The sequence below is a fragment of the Camellia sinensis genome, chromosome 13 (assembly GCF_055761805.1).
Source record: "Camellia sinensis isolate YWXY chromosome 13, ASM5576180v1, whole genome shotgun sequence".
In the NCBI taxonomy this organism is placed as follows: domain Eukaryota; kingdom Viridiplantae; phylum Streptophyta; class Magnoliopsida; order Ericales; family Theaceae; genus Camellia; species Camellia sinensis.
This window is the reverse complement of record NC_138973.1, coordinates 80,574,162-80,599,143: the sequence shown is the minus strand read 5'-3', so window position 1 is coordinate 80,599,143 and position 24,982 is coordinate 80,574,162. Positions and strand designations below refer to the sequence as shown.

The following is a 24,982-nucleotide window of genomic DNA, read 5'->3' as shown; positions in this document are numbered from 1 at the left end:
TATTTCTCAATTAGAGTATGCCCAAATTATTGGAAACTTAATGTACTTGATGAACTGCACTCGCCCGGATATAGCTTATCCAGTAAGTAAATTAAGTAGATATACGAGTAACCCAAGAGTAGAACACTGGAAAGCAATTACAAGGGTTCTTAGATATCTCTGATTTACTCGTGACATTGGGCATAATTATACTAGATATCCAGCAGTACTTGAAGGATGCTGTGATGTAAATTGGATATCGAATACTAGAGACTCAAAGTCCACCAGTGAGTATGTCTTTACTCTTGGTGGGGCGGCTGTATCTTGGAAATCTTCCAAACAGACTTGCATTGCTAGGTCTACAATGGAATCAGAATTTATAGCTTTAGATAAAGTTGGGGAAAAAGAAGAATGGCTTCGCCACTTCCTTGAAGATATTCCAATGTGGCCAAAACCGATGCTGCTATTTGCATACATTGTGATAATCAATTAGCAATTGGTAGAGCACAGAGTTATATGTATAACAGTAAGTCACGACACATTCGTCGTCGACATAACACCGTGAGACAACTGCTCTCTAATGGAATTATTTCCATTGAATATGTGAAGTCTAAAGACAACATAGCAGATCCACTAACCAAAGGGTTAGTAAGAGGGGTAGTTGAAAATTCATCGAGGGGAATGGGACTTAAGCCTATTAAATAAGAGTTACCACAACGGCAACCCAAACTAGTTAACTGGAGATCCCAAGATCTAGGTTTAAAAGGACATCCGAGTTGTGAATGACTCAGAAGGATCACTAGGGAGTCCAACTCCTACCTATTTCTAGGATGAAATAGTGATGACTGCAGCGGTTTAGGTTAAGTAATACTTTTAATGATTCTTATATCTAGGTAAACCTAGTGGAGTATGGCAGGATACTCTTCATAAGAATCACCTATGTGAATGTGAACTGGGTTGGTTCTATGAGATTTGTGAAGGGCTACAATTCTCTAGAGCACTCATGAAAGACTAGGTTGTTCAGGGCCAAAATGAACACAATAATGAGAACTAAACTGTGTCTGGGGATATACTGTATGAGTTCTATTGTCTTGGTTTACACAAACGACTGAATAGTTCAAGACATCATGTTCACTAGTTAGCTAGTAAATCCGATAGTGTCTCACAAGGGAAGGTTCAAAGCCAAAAGCTACCTATCCTTTGCAGAATATTTCCAATTTATGTACTCTCTGTAATTAGATCATGTTGTTGCATTTTCTCTCCATCAAATTCCATTCATGTGGGGGATTGTTGGAAAATTAGTTTTATAAAGGCTTATTTTGGGTCAACTTTGAGCCCAAAATTGAGTGGGCCCCAAATGTCTTTTGGGACGGGTTCGAAGAGATGACGTGTTCCTTGCCGCGTGGTAAGTCATATGGTGAAGACGGTTTATCAAAACCATTTTTAAGTGAATGGGAAGTTGACGTCATTTTCGGGTTCGTGGAATGGACAATTTAAAGAAGTAAATGTGAGTTTCTTTGAAATGGATTGTCCCACATTGAAACTTTGAGAGAGTTTGTGTATGTATATAAGTTCTAGACTACAACACTTGGGTTGAGCCCCAAGGGGCACCCCAAGTTTGTAGAAGGGAGGAGTTATGGACAAAGTGAACTTTAACCCAAACCACCACAACACACACGCGTGCCGCCGCCGCCGTTCATCCGACCGACCGGGCGCGGGTGTGAATCAGTTCTTATATTAATTTTTTGAACAAAATTTATTTGAATTTTTTGTAAAATAAAATTCAAATTTTGTGCCAAAAATTGAATTTATTTTCTGTCCATTTCCAGTCTAAATTCCACACAGTTTCAAACTGGTTTTACAGTTATTTAACTGTCAGAAACTGCCCAGTTGAATCGGACAGATTCTTTACCAGTTCAAACAGGTTGATACAGTTCGGACAGATCAACTATTCCAGCAATTATCTGTTTGAATAGTGCTTGTACCTGTTCAATTTATATGTGCACCTGTTCACTTCAAATTAGCACCTATTCGGGTCAGATTTTTTGCCTATAAATACAGCCATGTTCCAACAGTTTTGTGGATCTAGAAAACATCCAGAATATCATCTTTTGCAGTCCATTTCTTGCTTTGTTTGCATTATTCTTCATATTAGTTATTTAGAGAAAAATTCAGAGAGTAATAGAACACAAGGTTCTAGTTCGCTGGACAAATTTGTTTGGAGTGCTACTGCAAATTTGTGAAGATCATTGTATCTTAGGAGATAGACGCCATTAGTCTGTAAGCACCGAAGCGGGGCGAATCTGTCTTAAGGACATAGTGTCACACACTCGACTTGGTCTTTTATTTTTCATTCTGTTTGATAAAATAGATTCTGTAAGTTATTTATTTTATTTTGTTTGATTTAGTTTCAATCTATTTATTTACACAGAAGATTGTTTCAACAAACAATAATGGTTATTTTGATTGAAAATAAAGAGACTATAATAAGTCATATTATTATCTATGAAAATATAATGGTGATGTCTATCATTATTAACATGTAAACATAATTGATTTTAATGAAGATATGAAATTTATTGGATTATTAGTTATATTTGACCTGTGGAGTTTATCTTCTATGTGGAGTTCATCCTCCATGTGTTTCTTTCCATTCATAATTAAAATAACCACTATATAAATTATAATCAAGCAATACATCTTCAATTATAAAAAATAAAAAAAAATTACAATAGGTCATAACTAATATCAGAATGAGTTATAACTAATTATTACTTGATATATAGTCATAACCAAAATAACAACCATACGAAGTTATAACTAAATTATATCTAACACTATAATGTGTTATAATTAAAGACCACAAAGATCATAATTGAGTCATATGGCAGACACTTTTTTTTGTGGTATGTTTTTATAGAATTTCTCTACTAAAATATATCATTTCTATCTCAACTTATCTTCTTTTTTAATTTTTCAATCCACCTATAAAATAGTTACTCCCCAATATTTGTATAAAATTTAATCTCAAATCCTTTAATTTAAAATTCACATTTATCCAAATGAAAACTTAATATTTAAGTTTAGTAATATTTCATTATTGTTTAGTATGAAAAAAAAAATTTAATATTGTCATTAATTTGTGCCCCTCTTCACTGAATTCCTGACAACGCCACTGATCACCATCGCTATCGCCTCCACTGCTGCCCCACCACCCTGCCACCACCTCTATCTCCATCTTCATTTCACCACCACCGAACATAAAAAAATATTATCGCTAAAAATATTTTCAAGAAAAAAAATTTCGTAGCCACAATAAAATAATCATGTATCGCTCTATTAGTAAGTAATACGTGGTATGTCGAACCTAGTTGTAAAATTTCAAGGATGGCCCATTATACCTCCTTTTGGGCTATTTTAAAAACTCAATGTGGATGTCATTGACCACAACCATGGCCCATGCACAAAGGCCCACCATTTCATCAAAAGCTGTATAAAAAGTCAATTTTGATAGCCCTATATATATCTTCATCAATCAAAAATTTTAAAAAAAAATTGATATACAGGCCAACATTTTAGAACCATTTCTAAAATCTAATGATGTGTAAGTGTTATAATTTGTTGATGATAGAAAAGACATGAAAAGGAGTGTTGTCTTTAATATTTTGATTGATTGCCACATCACCAGGCTTGAAAATTAGGTCTAATTTTTTTTTTTTTTTTTTTTATTTCCAATAGCAATGCTCAAAATTTAATTAGATGCATTTGACAACAGAACAACTTGCAGTAAAGATCCCAAATGAATTTTTGCCTGATCTTATTTTTCTCAATGCTTGGTGAAGCTAGCAGTTTGTCTTCATCGTAAATGGGTTAAGTCCATCTGAAGATATGCCGTGCAAAAAAGGCCAGTTAATACAAAATCTAAGATAGATATAGTATTGGAAATTTTCATATGACAATTTGGGTATGAGTTGTAATGGGATTTTATACACTACATAGATGTCGCTACGCTATGTTACCTTCACGGGGTCTATTTCCAGTCATGTAAAATATTTTCTTAGGACACTTGTGATTTCAAAGTGCATTAATTTTAAATTTTTTTATAACATTAAAGGAGTTTTACATTGGTCATAGGATGTTTTTCTAGTGAAATTGGGTGAGTTTGCACATATCTATAGTCAAGAATTGATAAGGGATCTACTAACTGATCGATCCCTAATAAGAAATTGCTAGGAGATCAAACATCGCGGTAAGGGATTGATCTTTAGGGTGCATTAAAACACCAATTTTTTATTTCAAAAAGTAGCGAGTACTAATAAATTGCGAGGTGATCAAATGTTGCGGTTCCAAAGTGTAAGGATTACTTAAGGATCGATTGCCGAAGTGGGAATAAGCCTAATTAGATTTGTTTTAGGTTTCAAATTGTCTCTTATATATATATATATATATATAATCTAATACGTTTTCAACGTCTTGAAATTAGATAAAAAACAACAAAAGTAAATCAAAAACAAACAAACAAACAAAAACAAAACAAATTAATCAACAAATCCACATATCTAATTGAAACGAAAAACTTCTAAAACTCGATCAACAATTACACATCTCAATGAAAAAGAATACTTGTGTTCAACAACACTCATGCACACAAATATATATATATATATATACATATTCTACTGTTCCTCATCCACATCCTTCCCAACCTCCTGTTCAACTTCTTTCAATCTCGAAGCTTCAGCCTTCGCATTCAACATCGCTAGCATCTCATCAACAACCTCATCATGTTTCTTCTCCGCTTCCAATTGAGTCATCTCCACCGCACTCCGAATCTCCATTTGCTCCGAAACCCTAGCTTTCGAATCTCCAACGACATCCTCATTCAATTTCAACATACTCAAAGCCACATCGTTGTTGATTATGAAGATAAAGAGAGGACCTTCTGCTGAAGCTTGGAAGATGCGACTATGGCGGCGGCTTGTCGACGACCTTCTGCTGAAGCTTGGAAGATGCAACTATGGTGATTATGATACAGTTGATGACGAAGCTGATTATATATGCAGAAGTTGAGGGTATAATAGTCCTATCAAATATTTAAATACTAAATTTTGTCCTTTATGCAAGACTTTATAATTATGAGGGAGTTTAGAAAGTATAATGTTTTTCTTAATCCTTTTAACAATGAAAGGAAGGTAAAAGGGGTTTATAACTAAATTTCCCAAAAAAGTATTACAATCACTGTATGTCTCATCCAAAAAAAGAAAGTTTGAAACTTTAGAATATCACAATCACTGCATGCCTCATCCACATATTACAATCACAGCATGATTCATCCACATAAAGTATTACAATCTGTGATTTTTAAAATATAATAACAATTCAAACCATGAACAAAGTAGTAGTTGAGATTGTATATCTCTATATTGTTACATCTATATATGTTTTTGAAAACAAAAGCCAACCAGCATATATCATATTTTCTATTTATTATTTTTAGAGTTAAATTTAGAACCAAAAAATATAGATAAATAATACGTTTATTTTTTTCAATTCAAAAAATATATTCAAGTTGAAAACTTTTTTTCAACAGAATATTTAAACTTTTTTTCAATTGAAAATACAAACAAAATATTTAAACAAATTGAAAACATAAAATTTTATAAATTATTAGGGGTGCTCGCGGTTTGGCGGTTCGGTTGCGGCCAAAGGAATCTCAAATCCGCCATCCGTCCGCCAAATTGAAGGATTGGAGAAAATCAATCCGCAACCGTCCGCTCATCATCACCCATCCGTCCAAAATGCGGCGGATCAGTTCGGTTCGGTCGGTTTTGACGGATCGGTATATCCGCTGCTCACCCCTAATTGAGGGGGTCTCCGTGAATAGATTATTAGATGAGGGATAAAGTAATATTCATTAATAATTGAAGGGGTTTGAGTATAATTAACCCATCTTTTTTTATAGAAAAGTTATAATGCAATTATATTAAAATAAAAGTAAACAACATATGGAGAAAAAAATAAAATAAAAAACAATAGCAGCAGCAACAACAATAACAACAACAAATTCAAAAAGAGCCAAAACATAAAAACTTAACAACAACTACAAATAATCACCTGCAAAGCCATCAAAAAAATAGTTACGATTATGAAAAAATCACCCATCTTTGCATTGATATGATTTAAAAAAATAAGATCTCCTATATAAAGTTTAATCCTGCTGTCGTTGTCATTCGTGCCGCTGCTACCCAACTCTGCTACTGCTGCCGCGCGCTAAACTTCGATCATCGTTGAAAGTCAAAATTGAAGAAGAAGAGTACTCACAACAATAAATGATGAGGATTAAAAGAATAGAGAATTGTAAGTATTGAAAATTTAAAAATTTATATAAAAAATTAGAGGAGAAACACTCACACTCTTCTTCTTAGACATAAAAAATCTAATCTACATAAAAATATTTTTAAAACTCACTAGAAATATGCTAAAAAATTACTTAAAAAAAACCTAAAAAAGAGAGGTTTTCCAACCACCCGCTCCTCTGCTGGGTAGTTAAACCCAATTATTAAATGTAACATCTATTTGCCCTGTTGGTGTGACATTGACTATCTGAGAGAGTAATTAATCGGTCATGCCAACGAAAGGTGGGAAGCATTAAATAAAATGGCCTTCCAGTGACTAGGGGGGAAAAAAAAAATTATGCACTCTATTTTGGATGTGTATCGCATGAATTTTTAATTACGACTTTTGTAGTTATTAGTTATTATTATGTTATTTATAATTGATTGTGATATTAGTTATGATGTTATTTTAATTATAACTCAATAACATTTTAGTTATCTTTTATTTGGTGTTTGATCGCGACTCTCATAAAATTAAGTTATGATATTTATGGTAATAAAACACACAAATATTATAACTTGCTTATCTAAGGGTGTGAAGAATAGCAGTTTTCAAAGAGAAAAGTTAGGGATCATGAAATTTTTTTCATAAAAATGATCATGAAAGATGTATGATCTTTAGATTACATTGATTAGTGTGTGATGCATTATTCTAAGTATAATCCAAAGGTGACAAAGCTTTCATGATTATTTTCATGAAAAGTTTTTCATAATACCTACCATTACTGTTTTCCAAATTCATATGAAGTTTTGTTATTTGTCCATGTCTCATTGTATTCTTTATTTTGAAGGCGTTTGAAATTGTGCACACATTTAAGCTAGGTCTGGCAAATGTTTAAAAGCTGCAGTAAAATAAAAAATAAAAATTTTAAAAAAATGAAAAATTGCCTAAATTTTTTTGTGTGCCAAACAGGGCCTTAGTTTGATGCAAAGCTAATAATGCTGTTTTGTTGGAGGAATTTTTGTTATGACTGAACAATTGGTATGCAGAAGTAGATCTCACAAACAAACTGATGAGAATTTCATCAACTAGTCAGTCAAAGGAGAGGATATCAACACTGATGGCAATTACAATAAGACGTGCACTAGATTTAGAAGCATTATTAGTGTTTCCAGATATGAATGAACCACAAAATTGGTCTTAATTAAAATCCTACTATTTTCAGGGCAACCACAAACTTTTAATGAGTATTTTCTTAATATGATCGGCCAAAAATTATTAGCCTAGTTTTGGGAGAGGAAACATATGGTTGATCTGATCTTCCCACTTATGTAGTAGCAGTAGAAAGAGATTTTAAAACCATACTTACACACTCTTGTTTCTTCATAATGAGACTCTAATTGCTTCTTATCCACCATATCAGTGCATATGTTTTAAATTGCAGTCATACACTCATACCCATGGACATAACAATAAAATAAAGATAGCAATAACAGCAAAATACATATATATATATATTTGAAAAACAAGAATGAGATGAAGAATAACTAGGAACTCCACCACAAATTTCAGTCATCAACCACATCAAAAACCCGAAAAGCAGAGGGAAGGTTGCAGTTGAAGAACTGTGTCGTTTAATCACAGGTAGTTTAAGATTGGCCAGAGATCCTTTGTCTCCAAATCACCTGTCCATTTGTTCCAATAAAGTGTCAACTACAAGATTATGTGAAAATCTCAGTACATAATCCTGTGAGTGAGATTTCATATTGGGACGGAGAAATTTAGAGACAGAACATCCCGTGAGCGGGTGCCCTAAAAGTAAAACATAATTACAATGTTGGGTCATCACCAAACACAAAAAAGCCCCTCCTACACTAGAAAAATTGGATGGCAATTGAAGTAGAAAAATTCTACGTGCACACAATCCGATCGCAGAACCAGACACAACCATAACAACGAGAAAGTTATGTGCAGTTGTGTGATCGGATTTTGTGCACATAGAAGAACTGATTGAAATGGATTATTTGTCCATTTCAGGAACTTCAGGGCTCTCCATGATACTCTCTAGGGAAGGTTTCCACCCTTCAACTTTCCCTCTCCCTCTCTCTATCTCTTCCAACACATCTTCTAGCCTCTTATTCCCTCTTCTCTCATCCTTGAGCTGAAACACCAGCCACTCCAACTCCTCCTTTGTCAACACTATCTTAATCCTCACACCACTTGTCTCAAGACCACCATCATCCTTGACAAACCCACCTCCATTTTCTTCATTTTCTTGCTTCTCATGCTCTCTCATCTCCACTTCTTGGCTATCTCTGCATGTTTCCATGAAATTTCCCATGATGTATGATCACCTTGTGATTTGGTGCTCCTTTGAACTACTTGTTGGATCCAGAGATCAAGTTAATAATTTACTAGTTGTTGGATAGAGATATTTATCAACTAGTGCATGTGAGGGTGGGTGTAAGGGTATTTATAGGTGTTAAATGCTCTCAAGGGTATTTGTAAGTGTTGAAATTTTGTGTGTGTTTTTTGTGAATTTTTTTTTGTTAGGGTTTCATGATGGCACATCCTTTTCAAAGAAGTGTATAATAGAATTTCCTATAAATACATAACCCTACTTATTTTTATACACGTGTTTCATATTTGTTACTAGACGGAACGTCTAGCAATACACTTTTGTTTACAAATCATAACAAATTTTATAATTATTTCTAAACTTAACCCATTTTTATACATCAAAAAAATAAAAATTTTAGTGTTATTAATATAAAATATATTTATATTTGATTTGCTGGATAGTCTTTTTTTTTTAATTTTTTTTTATTTGATGCCGGTTAGATATAACTATAGTATAAAATTGAAAGTTTTAAAAAATTTGAGGCTTTCCAAAATTTTGAAACCTAAAGCACTTGCTTTAGCTGCTTCATGCTTGGGCCGGCACTCTCCTTCACTTTTTTGGGCACACTTTGAAGAAGGACAATGTTAAATTCTATTGATTAATTTGTACCAGGCTGGCCCTGAGACTTTAACAAAATTTAAGCACTATTAATTAATTTTAATTCTCATAATATTTGTAAGTTAAAAAAATAAAGATACACTTAAATTAATATAAACTTACAATCTAAATTAATGAGTACTTATAAATTATGTAAGTTCAATTAGTAATTTTAATGTAAAAATATAAAAAGAGTAATATTTAAATGATATTCTACTATAATTAGTTTAGTTTTTATTTGGTATTATAATTATAAATTTTATTTAATTTTTTTTTAGATTGGGTATTTTTTGTTGTTGTATATTGATTTTTGTTGAATTATAAAGCAACAAGACAATATTTTTAAAAAATTTGTAATAATTTTTCATATCTTGATTTATGCAAGTAAATTCAATATATAATTTAGTGACTATATATAAGCATAATTAATGTGGATATTACTATTATATATATATATATAAATACTTATCATCCTACCCATATATATATATATATATATATAATTAGAGAAATGTTTGGGACCTTTTTTTTGGAGGGTTTCATGACTCCCAATTTGATCTTGGCCCTTGATGTTTGTGTGGGATCTACTCTGTATGTATGGGTCTTACATTATGAGTGGTTAGGATGAGAGTGAGGGTTGTGGGGGTTATATATGTGTGGGGTCTCTATCACAATTGATATAATTATTTATAGTGGCCCAATGTCAAAGAGTTTTTCAACCAATTAACTCAGTTGGTCATTTCTATACGGTTTTAATTGAGAGATAATAGTGTCAATCATTGTCAAAAATAAAAATAAATTATTTATTCTCATCGTGGGGTAGAAGTAGAGGTGTAAAAATGATCCGCAGCATGTGAAAAGCCCGAAATCCACTCACAACCCATGGTGGGCCGGGCCCAAGCCCAGTTTGGAATCCTAGGCTTGGGCCTGAGCTATCATTTTGAAATCCAGCCCAGCCCATGAGCTCAACCCGTCTGGCTCGACCCATCGGCCCTCTCAAGGCCTACTCAAAACCCGGCCCGCCTAAGACCCAATGCCATTTTTAGTGAAAAAAATATAAAAAAATGTTTAGGCCAGCCCAGGCTCGGCCCACGTCTAAGCCCAGGCCTGCCAACCAGGATGCCGAAGGCCTAAATACCCCATGCACCTGGGTCTGGGCCTAATTTTTTGGCCCGTTGGCCGACCCGGCCTGGACTCGAATGGGCCTGGCCAAATTTACACCCTCCTAAGTAGAAGATGCTAGACACACATAAACGGAACACAAAACTTAACAGTCTTTCGTCGCCGATTCTTTATCTCATTTATGTGTGCATAGCGGTGCTACTAAAATTTGTTTCAAAATTTGCAATATAGTTTATAGTAATTATCTATTATGAATTAACTCTTTCTAATAAGGATCGATGAGATATGAAATAACAAATAAGAAAGATAAAACGAATTGAAGAAATCACATAGTCACAAAAACATAATAATTTATATAGCTCATTTTAAAATATGATTAAATTTACCATTGTCGTAATCTTCACTGTGATTAAAAAACAATACAAATCTCAACAATACAAAAGACACCCCTTTCATCGTTTTATAAACATATAATTAAGACAATACAAAAATAACAAAAAATTACTAAAATATTCAAAATTCGGGAGAGAACCCCCGTTGTATCCAAGCTCAGTAAATCATACTTACCGAGTCCACAAAGCCCAACATTATCTTTTTCTTCAAACATGAAACATAATTAGCTTGCTTGGTAGTGTTTTTTCAAAAATACTTTTCAAAAAATTCTACTTTTTTATTTTTCGTATTTTTTTATTTTTACTAAATTTTTTTAATATTTTAAGCAATTTTTTTTTTACTTTTTAGACATACCTAAAATAAATATACCTAAAAAGTAAAAAAATTATGAAAAAAACATTTTAAAAATTCACTAAATACCAAAAATATAAAAAAAAAATATGAGAATTCAGTATATTTTTTGTATTTTTATGTATTTATTAAATTTTTAAAATATTTTTTCACAAATTTTTTACTTTTTAGATACATCTAAGTAAGGTGCATCTAAAAAGTAAAAAAAATGTTTAAAATTTTAAAAATATTCACTAAAAACAAAAAAAAAACGAAAATCAAAAAATTAAGGTGCCGTTTGGTAACACTTACGTTTTCAGTTTTTTGTTTATATTTACAAAAATTTAAAAAACTCAAGTAAAAACATGCTTGGTAAAATTTTTGATTTATAAATCAGTGGTGTCAGTTTATAAATTTGGCCAAAAAATGAAAACACAAAAAATGTGTTTTCATTTTGAGTTTAAGTTTTTTTTTTTTTTTTACCACCCAACCCTAGCCACCACCCGCCACCATTTTTCACCACCGTCTTTCGCCACCACCACCCACCACCACCACCACTCACCACCCACTTGCCGACACCACTCACCACCCGCCACCACCTCCTACCACCCACCCACTCGCCACCACCACCCAGCCCTCGCCACCACCACCCACCTGTCATTCACCCGCCACTACCATCCACCGCCCGCCACCTACTTGCCACCACCACTCACTGCCCACCTGTCACCACCAGCCACCCACCACCACCACCCACCTGCCACAACCACCATCATCACCCACCGCTCACCCGCCACCCACCTGCCACCACCACCCACCACCACCACCACCCACTCGCTACCACCTACCACCCGCCACCGCCACCCACTTGCCACCACCACTCACCACTCACCACCCACCACCACCACCACTACCACTACCACCCACTCGCTACCACCCACCACCGTCACCCACCCGCCCACCCTTACCACCCATCACCCACCCGCCACCACCCATCACCACCCGCCATCCGCCATCAACCTATCACCACCACCTACCACCCGCCGCCACCACCACCCATTCGCTACCACCCACCACCCACCCACTACCACCACCCGCCATCCGCCACCCACCTGCCACCACCCACTCGCTACCACCCACCACCCGCCACCGTCACCCACCCACCCACCACCACCACCACCCGCCCGCCACCATCCACAACCACCAGCTACCCACCACCTACTTACCACCCACCGTCACCATTTTCCACCACCGTCTTCCGTCGCCACTTGCCACCACTTGTCATTTCTAACTCTTTTTTATATTTTAAATTTTTTTTAAACATTTTGTCAATTACCAAACGCGTTTGTAGTTTATGTTTTTCTAAAAATAAACAAAAAATAAAAAAAAACCAGTTTATAAAATTTTTGTAAATATAAACTGAAAACGTAAACGTTACCAAACACACCCTAAATTTTTAAAAACTTAATTCAAAAAACTTAACAAAATCTTTTTTGATTGCCTTTAAACTCCATCAGTTGGCGCAAACACCTCAGTTATTAAAATAAAATAAAAATTAAAGTTAAAAATTAAAAAAAAAAAAAAAAAAAACACTATTTCAGATCTGCAAACAGTCCAACATCTAACTACTAAGATTGTTTAAAGATCGCAAGCGTATTAGAAAACAAAAGTTTTACTTAAAATAGCGGATGAAAACTATGTGGGGACAGCGCAATTTGTTTTCTAGTTCAATCAAGACAAGTATAGCATGGCCTAAACCATGACATCAATAGGCACGTCTGTCCTTGGTGGTTGATTTTGTCACCACGTACATAGAAAAATCAATTATATGCCCTCAAGCTCGAGTTATAGATTTTGTTTTAATTTTTTTTTTAATTATATCTCATATCATATTTAGTTATGAATTTTTTTAAATTATGATTCTAAAAATTAAAATTATGACTAGTATTTCAGATGTGCTCATTTCTAAATGTAAAAAATAAATTATACGTTGAGTAAAACACAAGAGGTAATGTCTTTAAGTTCCAAAAAACTGTTGAAAATGGGTGTAGTTTATAATGAGGTTACTTACAAGAGTATTTTATGGCACCGTTTGGGAAGAGATTTTGTGGGTTTTTTTAGTTATTTTAGTCACAAAAGACAAAATAGGCTATTTTAGCCACAACAAACAAAACATCACATCCAACTCATAATCATTACACTTTTCTCTCACAAAAAAAGTCAAAAAAGTCAAAAAAGTCAAAAAGCCAAAAAACCCTTTCTAAACCAAGCTTTTTAGCCCAGGCTAAAATAGTCAAAAAAAACTAAAAAGCCAATCCACTTCTATGTATGGTTATGTGTTCCAAACACATTTCGACCCATTCATTTGAGTGTGTGATGTTTGTTTTGAGTTTTCAAATTATAATTTTACACATACTTTTGAAAACTCTTTTCCAAGCAAGAGAAATTTGGCTAATCCGGTCATCTTCTCGGACGTCCCCCCGGACGTCCGGCCAGTTGACTGAAACAGTGTTCCCTTTTTTTTTTTTCTTGGACACTTGTTATTTTTATATTGTAAATAAAAAATATTTTCAAAATTTTTTAAAGGAATTTTTATTGATAAATCTCCTTTATAAGTGTTTTAACCCAAGAAGTACATGAAGGAATTTTTTAACCCATTTAGTCCCATGTATGTATAGTTTTATTCCATAAAGTCATTTTTCTTGATTTACACTATTTTCTAGGACACTTATGCCCTTATATTTAATTTTAATACCCTTATAAATATTTTTTAACGGTTAGCAATTTTATGATGTGAACATTCATATTTTAAAATTCACATTGGTAGGAATGTAAAATTGACTCGTGGGCTACCCTAAACCCGCCCGCGAGCCGGGGCGGGCCCGACCCGTTGACAATGTGAATATTCACATTGATATGTTAACATTCACATTAATAGGAGTATAAAATTGGCCCGCGTCCCGTGGTGCCACGAAACCTGCCCGCGGCCCATGGGCGGCCCCAGGCGGGCCCGGTCCGGCCTGTTGACAATGTGAATATTCACATTAACATGTTAACATTCACATTGATAAGAATATAAAATTGGCCCGCGGCCCATGGACGGCCAAAAGCCCACTCGTCGCCTAGGACGGGCCCGGCCCGGCCCGTTGACAATGTAAATATTCACAATGACATGTTAACATTCACATTGATAGGAGTGTAAAATTAGCCTGCGTCTCGTGGCTGCCCAAAACCCGTGGACAGCCCGGGGCGGGCCCGGCCTGACCTATTGACAATGTGAATATTCACATTGACATGTTAACATTCACATTGATAAGAGTATAAAATTGGCCAGCGGCCCAGGGCGGGTCCGACCCAGCCCATTGACAATGTGAATATTCACATTGACATGTTAATATTCACATTGATAAGAGTGTAAAATTGGCCCGCAGCCCGAGGCGGGCTTGGCCCGACCTGTGACAATGTGAATATTCACATTGACATGTTAACAGTAACATTGATAGGAGTGTAAAATTTGCCGGTTGCCCAAAGCTTGCCCGCGGCCCAGGGTAGGCCCGGTCCGGCCCGTTGACAATGTGAATATTTACATTGACATGTTAAATGCACATTGGTAGGAATGTAGAATTGGCCCACGGCCCGTGGGCTGCCCGAAACCCGCCCACGGCCCGGGGCAAGCTCGTTTTGGTTCGGTTCCGAGCATATCCGAGGCCCTAGGTTAGGGCCTAGGTCATCACTTTGAAGCCCGGCCCGGCCCATCGGCCCGCTTAAGGCCCATTCAAGGCTCGGTCCGAGGCCCAGCCCGCGCCGAGGCGCAATGTATTTTTTTGTGGAAAATAATAAAATTTTGATAGAAAAAATTAAAAAGAATTAAAAAAAATGGCCAGGCCCGCCCAAGCCCGACCTAAGCTCGAGGCTAGGCCTAGGCGCACCGGCCCAACCTGAGGCTCGATCCATCGGCCCATTCAAAGCCCGAATACCCTTGTGCCAGGACTAGGGCCTAGGCCTAATTTTTTGGCCCGCGGGCCGGCTTGACTCGGCCCGGGAAAGGCTCATTTGGGCCTAGGCTCGAGCCTAGTCCGAGACCCTAGGCTAGGGCCTGGGCCATCACTTTGAAGCCTGGCCCTGCCCATCGGCCCCGTTAAGGCCCATTCAAGGCTCGATCCGAGGCCCGGCCCGCGCCGAGGCCTAGTGTCTTTTTTTGTGGAAAATAATAAAATTTTGGTAGAAAAAATTAAAAAGAATTAAAAAAAATGGCCAGGCCCGCCCCGGGCTGCGGGAAGGTTTCGGGCAGCCACGAGGCACGAGCTAATTTTACACTCCTATCAATGTGAATATTAACATGTCAATGTGAATATTCACATTGTCAACGGGCCGGGCCGGGCCCGCCCTAGGCCGCTGGCTAATTTTATACTCTTATCAATGTGAATGTTAACATGTCAATGTGAATATTCACATTGTCAACAGGCGGGGCCGGGCCCGCGCCCGGGCCACCCACGGGCTGTGGGCGGGTTTCGGGCAGCCACGAGGCGCGAGCTAATTTTACACTCCTATCAATGTGAATGTTAACATGTCAATGTGAATATTCACATTGTCAACGGGCCGTGGGCGGCTGCGGGCCAATTTTATACTCTTATCAATGTGAATGTTAACATGTCAATGTGAATATTCACATTGTCATCGGGCCGGACCGAGCCCGCCCCGGGCCGCCCATGGACCGCGGGCGGGTTTGGCGCCGCCACGGGACACGGGCCAATTTTACACTCCTATTAATATGAATGTTAACATGTCAATGTGAATATTCACATTGTCAATGGGTCGGGCCTGCTCCGGCCCGACTCGAATTTTTTCGGGCACCCACGAGGATCGACATGGGCCAAGCCCCTACACATTGACGATATGAACATTCACATTGACGGTGTGAACATTCACATTAAGGGTATTTTGGTAATTATGTCACCCACGGGACTTATTGAAACATAAGAAAATAATGTGAACTAAATGGAACATAAGTAGATGAAAAGGGTATTTTGGTCTTCTTATCTCAAATAGGACCTAATGAAATAGTCAAAAAGAATATGGATTGGAAGGAATAAAGCTCTTAGAAAGTGGGTTTATCAAAAAAGTTTCATTTTTTAAATTTTTATATGGGTTTTGAATAGAATTTTGGATTGTTTATTTAGTTATGAGTTGTGAATTTTTGAATCAAATAACTTTTCTAATTTCAAAAACAAAACTCCCTCCAAAACTCATTTCAAAACTCAGAACCAAACAAAATTTCCACACTCAAATTATAATTTCAAAACTCAAAATATAACTCTATTCTCAAATTATATTTAGAAAACACAACCTTAATTTTTTCGCTTGAGCCATAAATGGTATAGAAGTTGCGTTTTAATCTACAAACCACAATCTAAAAATTCATTAACAACCTCAAAAATATAATCATGACCTAGAAAACAATGGTAGTACCAATTTTTTTTTTCTAGTTTTAATTTTTTTTAAAAAAATTATGACTAATTTTACAATTTTATTTTTTAGTTAGATTTCATATAATATACTTAATGATCAAAAAGTAAACAGAAGATAACAAAAGGCTGTTTAGAATTAATTTGGAAAGTTAAAAGTAAAAATTTTAGTGTAGAGAAAAATAAAAAATAAAAAATAAAAAATAAAAAATAAATAAATCCAGAAATTTTGGCATAATTTATTCACAAAAATTTTAATTATTTATTTATAAAACTAAATATAAAAGCCTAGTTTGAAATTAGGATCTTTTTTGATAAATTTTCTTTCTAAGTGTTTTATTCTATCTAACTCATATTCTTTTTGAGTATTCTATTTAATGTAATATAACCAAATCATCCTTTCTAATTTTTTGCACATAATATTATTTCACTACAATATGTAAATTAGAGTTTCTAAGTCCTACCAAATATAGAGTTTCGAGACCTTAGCACAATAAAATAATACTACAAATGTGAATGAAATTGATTAAAAAGAAAAACGTGAATAGTGGTAACTACCAAAATAGAGGTAGCAACAAAAAAGAAATGTGTATATAATTTTTTTATATAATATATATCAACAATAGACATAAGGGTATAATAGTCTAACAAACAATATAAATTAGGAAAAAAAGGATTTCATGGAATAAAAGTATAAATACATGCAACTAATTAGGTTATAATTTTCCTTGGCGGACTTGTTGGGTTAGAACACCTCCAAATGAGATTTATCAATAATTTTTTTTTTTTTTTGTTGATAAATTCTCTTTCTAAGTGTTTTATTCCATTTAACCCATATTCTTTTTTAGTATTTCATTAAGTCCAATTTAATATAATATGACCAAATCATCATTTCTAATTTTTTGCACATGTTTCTATTTTGAAATTAATACATAATAATAGCCCCTCATTTTATGGATAAAATATTTCCCTCATTCTGAAGAGAAAATATTTCCCTTATTCTATGGATAAAATATCTCATTTATTCTAAGGATAAAATCTCTCATGCATTCTATGGAGAAAATATTAAATTATGAATTTTGAACTTTTTTATAATTTGAAAATTCTAAAAATAACGCAATAAAAAATCTGAATGAAAATCAAAATACAATGTGAATGTTTACAGTAAACAATAAACATACAACTAACTTTTGAAAAAATAATATTTATACCAAAATATAATGTGAATGTTCACAATAAACAACAAACATACAATTAACCTTCGAAAAATAAAATGCATACCAAAATACAATGTGAATGTTTATAATTATAATTAACATACAACTAGCCTTAAAAAAATAACTCATGCCAATGTAAACATTTATACTGCAATGTAAAAACATAAAACAAAATTAAAAAATGTAAAAATTGACTATTTTAATTGTTCAACGGTAATAAAATTGATTGTTCAACTAATAAGTAGTAACAAAAACAACAAACATACAATTAACTTTCAAAAAAATAAAATTTATACCAAAATACAATGCAAATATTCACAATTTACAATTAATATATAACTAGTTTTTTTAAAAAAAAAAGAAACTCATACAAATGTAAACGTTCACACTGTAACATGAAAATGTAAAATAAAATTAAAAAAAAGTGAAATCGATTATTTCGATTGTTCAATAGTAACAAAAATGATTATTCAACCAATAAACATAGTAAGAAAAAAATAACAAAATACAACTAACTTTCGAAAAAATTTCAAAAAAAACTCATACCAAAATGCAATCTAAATGTTCACAATTTAAAATTAACATACAACTAACCTTAGAAAAACTAAATTTATACCAACGTAAACATTCACACTGTAACATGAAACAAAATTGAAAGAAAAAAAAGAGAGACTAATCCAATTGTTTAATGATAATAAAAATGATTGTTTAAATAACAAGTATAGTAACAAATAACTAATGATATGTAAACATTTACATCTTGCAAAATATATAATTATGTCCATATCTATATTCCAACACTTATTTCTCAGACTTTCAAATAATGTGAAATGTGAACATTTGCACTGATTGACAAAAAAATAAAAACAATGACAACAATAGAATTAAAAATCCAAAAAAAAAAAACCTCAATCACTCTAAAACCAATATATATATATATATATATATATCTCACATCCTCATCTTTATCATTATCACTATCATTAACAATCTATGCAATTTCACCATTCTATCAATCTAAATCAAACCAAACCCACCTTTAAATAATATGTTTGTAACAAAATTGACTGGATATAAATAGAGCTTTGACTTACAACAATGGAGAAACAAAGAGTTTTGAACTCAAAGCAATAATGGACAAATACAGAATTTCAAACACAAAGTGACAATAAAGGAATACAAAGTTTCACTGCAACAATGGAGGAACAAAATATTATTTCATTACCATGTGTAAATTAGAGTTTCTAAACCCTATCAAATATAGAGTTTCAAGATCCTAGTACAATGAAATAATATTACAAGTGTGAATGAAACTGATTAAAAAAAAAAAAAAAACATGTAATGGTAACTACCAAATAGAGGTAGTAACAAATAGGAAATATGTATATCATTTTTCTATATAATATCTATATAATAAGACAAGAGGCGTTTTGAAAATGTATAAAATGTGTGTGAGATACATTTTGATCCAATGGCTGAGATTAATCCCAAGTTTATATCAATGGTTCAGATCAATGGATCTCCCGCCCAAACAACTCCTTGCTCTATTTCCTACGTCTGTCTAAACACATCTGCTCTACACATTCTCTCTCATCCTCCTCCTCCCAAAAGCCTCTAATGCCTTACCTCTCCCTCACCAATGACATTTTCTTCTCTATGGCTTACTACCTCCTCCATCGTTAGCGCGATCAGATCCGATCCTCCACCCCTCTCTATGTCGTCACTCTCTCCGAACTCGCTGCCATCGCCTCCCTCATCGCTTCCTTCATCTACATCCTCGGTTTTTTCGGCATTGGTTTCGTCCAATCCTTCATCACCCGTGCTTCTTACGACGCCGGCTTCATCTAGGTTTGATCGTTCTCTTTCTTCTCTGTGTTGTTTTGATATCATATCAAACGTGTTTACAAATTTCAGTAGAGCTTTCTTTTCTACATCACCATTTTTTTGTGTTGATATCAAGTCTCTTTGCAGGTACCAAAGTAGGAGATTCGTTGCTGCAGGACCAGCGAAGCCCGATCAACATCGAAATGGCGGTTTTTGACTCCGACTGAGTCATTTCCACGATCTTCGGTACGGTTTTGTGCTCTCTCTGTGTCTTTGTGGTGAATTTTAGAGCTTTCAAAGAATGTGTTTACAGACCATTTAGATCGGTTGATTTTAGAAAACAAAAATTTGCATTTTTTTTTTAGTTTGTAACAGTGGTGAAATGAGAAGCCATGGATATGTAATTCTCATGTTGAATCTTTTCAAAAATTATATAAATTGAGGGAGTTTAGTGGTTGTTTTTTATACAAGGCCTTTAAATTTTATTTAATTATTATTATTATTATTATTATTATTATTATTATTATTTTGTGGTTTGAAAGCCAAATTACTTTATAGCCCATTTAGATCGGTTGATTTTGGAAAAAAAATTAAAAAAAATAAATTGCATCTTTTTTAGTTTATGACAGCGGTGAAATGACCAGAAATGGAGATGCAATTCTCATGTTGAATTTTTGAAAAAATATATAAATTGGGAGAAAGTTTGGTGGTTGTTTTGTTTTTTTATTTATTTATACAAGTTCTTTTTCACTCTTAAATTGAGATTTTTAATTTGTTTTTTGGTTTAAAAGCCAAATTACTTTACAGCCATTTAAATCGGGTGATTTTGGAGACAAAAAATTGCATTTTTTTAGTCATATTATAGCAGTGGTGAAATGAGAATATGGAGATATAATTCTCATTTTGAATCTTTCTAAGAAATGTATAAATTGGGAGAGAAAAAAATTTAATTATTATTTTTTATAATAATAAAATTATCGATTCAGATTTAGATATAGAAGAAATAAGCATCTGACACTTATATAAGATTATATTATCTATATAATAAAACAAAACTATTTTTGAAGATTATATTATCTATATAATTATATTATCTATACATTTTGATTTAATGGTTGAGATGATTCCTATATACTATCCAACGGTTGAGATCACTTTTATTCCTGCCCAAAGACTCTCTGCTCTCTTTCTCTCTCCCACGTCTGCCCAAACACCTCTTCAACTCCCTCTCTACACGTTATCTCTCACATTCTCTCTTCAACTCCCTCTATGATCTCTCTCTCATGTTCGAAATTCTTTCTTTTTTGAAACTGGCTAATAGAGGTAGCAGATCAGAGAAACATCTTCCAACAATTTGATTCAAACAGAGACGGTGGTCTCAACAAGGCTCACCACCACCACCGCTGCTCATCATCACCGTCGCCATTGATTGACACCCACTCTCTCTCGGCTCCCACCCTTCCAACATCAGAGGTATTTTACATTTATTCAGTTCTTTGAGGCTTCGGTTTTAGGGCTAATTTTTGTATCAATCAGAGTTGATGGCTTCAGTTTTAGGGCTAATTTCTGTATCAATCAGAGTTGAGGCTTCGGTTTTAGGTTTCGATTTCGGTTTTAGAGATTACAACAGAGTTGGAATCTAGAGTTCGCTGACTTCTTTTTATTTTTTTTTATAGATCCTCAAAATGAATCTCAACTTGGCCAAGCCCCCAAGAATCTGCAAAATTGCACCTCTCTGTACCTCACATATGCTTTCATTAGTTGGTTGCAAACATTTATTTCTTCACATAGAGCTACAAACATTTATTTCTTCACATAGAGCTGCTCCATAGCTGCAACTTGGCCAAGCCCCCAAAATAAATCTCAACTTGGCCAAGCCCCCCCAGAGAACTGCTCATTAGTTGGTTGCAAACATTTATTTCTTCTTTTTATTTTCTTGGGGGCTTGGTCAAGTTGAGAATTAAATCCAATAATTTGCAATTTTGCAGATTAAAAGTGGGCTTGGCCTTGATTCTTTTTTATGCTTAATTTGTTTTCATCCTGGGAAATTGTGGGATGATGGCTATTAAGTGTATCAATTCAAATTTTAGAAATTGCATCCCTAGAAATTGCATCCCTATTAAGTGAACAAAGTATAGGTCTACAAAAATGTTTTGGAATTTCTTTTTGTACATGGTAGCATTTATGGGAGTCCAAATCCAAACTGGGTGGAAGCAATGGGCTTTGCTTTGCTTTTTAGAAATCAACTGGGCTTTGCTTTTTTTGTGAACCAATTAATTAATAAACATGGAAAATGATACCAAATGGGTTCAGAATCCCAAGTAAATTAAAGAAGGTATATTGAAAAAATATGTGATTTTGTGGAGTGAAAAATATGTGATTTTAGGTAACAGACTTTGGATCGCTTGAACTTTCCCCAGTTGATGGACGGACTTTAACTGACTTCATGCATCTAAGAGGATTACAAATGCGCTCTTTGGGTTGTGTGGTAAGAAGATAATCTCTCTCTCTCTCTCTCTCTCTCTCTCATATACACAAGCGTTCCACAAAGCTCAAAATGATATGAGACTGGAATGTTGCTTCTGAAAATTTTATTTCTTAGGGAAATTATTATGCTTGCTAACTTGATCAATATTGTTAAATATCTATGTAAGCTAGAGTGCTTAAATATCTATGTAACTTGATTGTACGAAGCATAATTTCAGCGGAGTGCTTAAATTTGATCTAAATAAAATACGACATTAACTATTGTTGGCCCTGATCCCATTATGAAAACCAGGTTGAACTTGCAGAGAAGCTTCCTCATATACAGTCACTTTGTATTCACGAGATGGTCACTCGAGCTTTCAAGCATGTCCTTAAAGCCGTTATTGCTTTTATTAATAATGTGGCAGACTTATCCACATCAGTAGCTTCATGCTTGAATTTCTTGCTTGGGGGCTACACAATAGAAGATAGTGAACATAACTTGAGTGGTGATCACATGCTCAAATTGCAGTGGTTACAAACTTTTCTAGCTAAAAGATATGGCTGGACTCTAAAAGATGAGTTTCAACAATTGAGGAAATTAACAATTCTCCGAGGACTTTGCCACAAGGTACCATCTCCTTTTATTGCCTTCAGTCATGGTTTCATTAGAATGAGATTCTAATGTTTCTTTTTTCGTTTGTTTTTTTTTTTTTTTTTTTTTTTTTTTTTTTTTTTTTATAAATATCCAGGTTAGATTGGAGTTGCTTCCGAAAGACTATGATATAGAAAGCCCAAGCCCTTTCAAGAAATCTGATATTATCGGCATTGTTCCTGTGTGTAAAGTAAGGGTTTCTCTCTCTTTCTCTCTCCCTCTCACTTGCACACATTCACACAAATTGCATTTGATTTGAAAGTCTTACAATCTAAATTTAGTGTGACATGTTTTGCAATAACCAAGATGTTTGAACCATATGCTACACAGCATGTAGGATGCTCTTCTGCAGATGGGCGGACCCTATTGGAGTCATCAAAGATGGCACTTGATAAAGGAAAGCTAGAAGATGCTGTCAACTATGGAACGAAGGTACCAAAGCCATCCTGTCTATAGTAAGCTGTTTAATTCTATTCTTAATGGGTACAAAAATCAATCACAATTTTTTGTATTACTTGATTCTGAAGGCATTGGCAAAGATGATAGCTGTCTGTGGTCCCTATCATCGTACGACTGCGAGTGCGTACAGTCTGTTAGCTGTTGTGCTTTACCACACTGGAGACTTTAATTAGGTAGATATATATAATATTCTTTTGTTAATAATCAGGTAGTCTGTTAACTGATTTGTAACTGTGATTTTGTGGACATAATATATTGTTTCTGTCCATACCTCATCATTTTTTTCCTTCTGTATTTTGATTTCAGTTTCATAATTTGAAACTACAGCATCTGTTTGAGTCTCATCTCTATGTTCATTTCGTCTCATCTTAACTATCTCTCTCAATTACAATTTGTTATTTTGATTTTAAAATTTTCAATACTTATGTTTCTTATGCCTGTAGATTTTGTGGAGTGAAAAAATATGTGATTTTGTGGACAAAATATATTGTTTCTGTCCATACCTCATCATTTTTTTCCTTATATATTTTGATTTCAGTTTCACAATTTGAAACTACAGCATCTGTTTGAGTCTCATCTCTATGTTCATTTCATCTCATCTCAACTGTCTCTCTCAATTACAATTTGTTATTTTCATTTTAAAATTTTCAATACTTACGTTTCTTATGCCTGTAGATTTCAATACAATTTGTTTTTCATTTATATTGCCTCAATTAAAATATGTTAGAATTAATTTTATTTCATGAGCTGATTTTTCCTATTTTGAAAATCATGAAAACATCAATTAGGTTATTGAAAACTTAACTTCTCACTTTATTTTTTATTTTTTAAATTTATTTATTTATTTATTGTCAAATACCGTGACTTGATTCTAACATATCCCTTTTTGGTAATGTTTATTTATTGAGATGTTGGTAATGTTTTTTTTTTTTCCAGTTAAATTCTCAACCTTTGAACTTTCTTTGTTTTTTTAATTCTGTTGTATGTGTATTTTTTATTTTTATTTTTATTTTTATTTTTATTTATTTATTTATTTATTTTTGTTCCAATGTTGTTTCCACATTATGTCATTTAGTTTTCACTACTCATGGATTGCAATGTGCGACATGGAAATTGCTCTCATTGTTGTTATTATTATTGTTTTATTTCGTTTCAGGTGTCGTCTTTCAATCGCAATCTGAATTCTGCAAAGTTTCAATCAAGCATTTTTGGTACTGTTGTTCCTGGCAAGCCATCTTCCTTACAGTTGAGTAATCCACTGTTTCCTCTTTGTGCAGTTGAGTAGTGTTTGCTTATATTGTGTTGAACACAGAATGATTTGGTCCAAACCATACAGAAAATGTATTGCTAGGAGTATGCAGCCTATCAAAGCAACTGCAATGCCTCCTATAGTTGTTCTTCAACCAACATCCCGTACTATTCTTTGTTTCAGTTTTTTATTGACTATGTATGTAATTTATTTTCCTTCGATAAAAATTTGACATCTTTGGGATTCTTTGTGCTATATAGTAGAAATTTGCTGACCAACATTTGGTAAATAAATATTATATACCCTTACTTTTGTTCAGGGTATGTCCAGTGAAAGTTACCTGTTAACTTCTGTTTCATCTTTAGATTTTTTTTGGTAAGTATTTCATCTTTAGATTGGATGTTCCTTATGTTTTTTCGCTCTTTTTGTTCAATTCCCCCACTGGTATTTGCCCGATGAAGATCACTGTGCTGAGGTCCACAATAACCAATC

General features: G+C 34.1%; 2 protein-coding genes across 2 annotated transcripts; one reads left to right on the top strand and one right to left on the bottom strand.

The window, feature by feature from the left end:
- Positions 1 to 8,335: 8,335 nt before the first annotated feature.
- On the bottom strand, positions 8,336 to 8,656 carry LOC114296301 (uncharacterized). Its single transcript, XM_028240595.2, has one exon. The coding sequence runs from the start codon at positions 8,654 to 8,656 to the stop codon at positions 8,336 to 8,338; it is 321 nt and encodes a 106-aa protein (XP_028096396.2).
- Positions 8,657 to 19,821: 11,165 nt separating this feature from the next.
- Positions 19,822 to 24,704, top strand: LOC114296304 (protein REDUCED CHLOROPLAST COVERAGE 3). The gene is made up of 7 exons (XM_082901070.1): positions 19,822 to 19,907; positions 22,048 to 22,149; positions 22,441 to 22,758; positions 22,880 to 22,972; positions 23,113 to 23,214; positions 23,310 to 23,414; positions 24,398 to 24,704. Exons 2-6 carry the CDS (start codon positions 22,108 to 22,110, stop codon positions 23,412 to 23,414), a joined length of 660 nt encoding a protein of 219 aa, XP_082757196.1. The 5' UTR covers positions 19,822 to 19,907; positions 22,048 to 22,107; the 3' UTR covers positions 24,398 to 24,704.
- The last annotated feature ends 278 nt before the right edge of the window (positions 24,705 to 24,982 follow it).

Bases quoted from the DNA above. Each gene is read 5' to 3' on its own strand.
- LOC114296304 (XM_082901070.1), top strand. From the start codon at position 22,108: ATGCATCTAAGAGGATTACAAATGCGCTCTTTGGGTTGTGTG. The intron at 22,973-23,112 runs GTAAGGGTTTCT...TATGCTACACAG, and splicing joins GCATTGTTCCTGTGTGTAAA to CATGTAGGATGCTCTTCTGC. The intron at 23,215-23,309 runs GTACCAAAGCCA...TTGATTCTGAAG, and splicing joins CTGTCAACTATGGAACGAAG to GCATTGGCAAAGATGATAGC.
- LOC114296301 (XM_028240595.2), bottom strand. From the start codon at position 8,656: ATGGGAAATTTCATGGAAACATGCAGAGATAGCCAAGAAGTGGAGATG.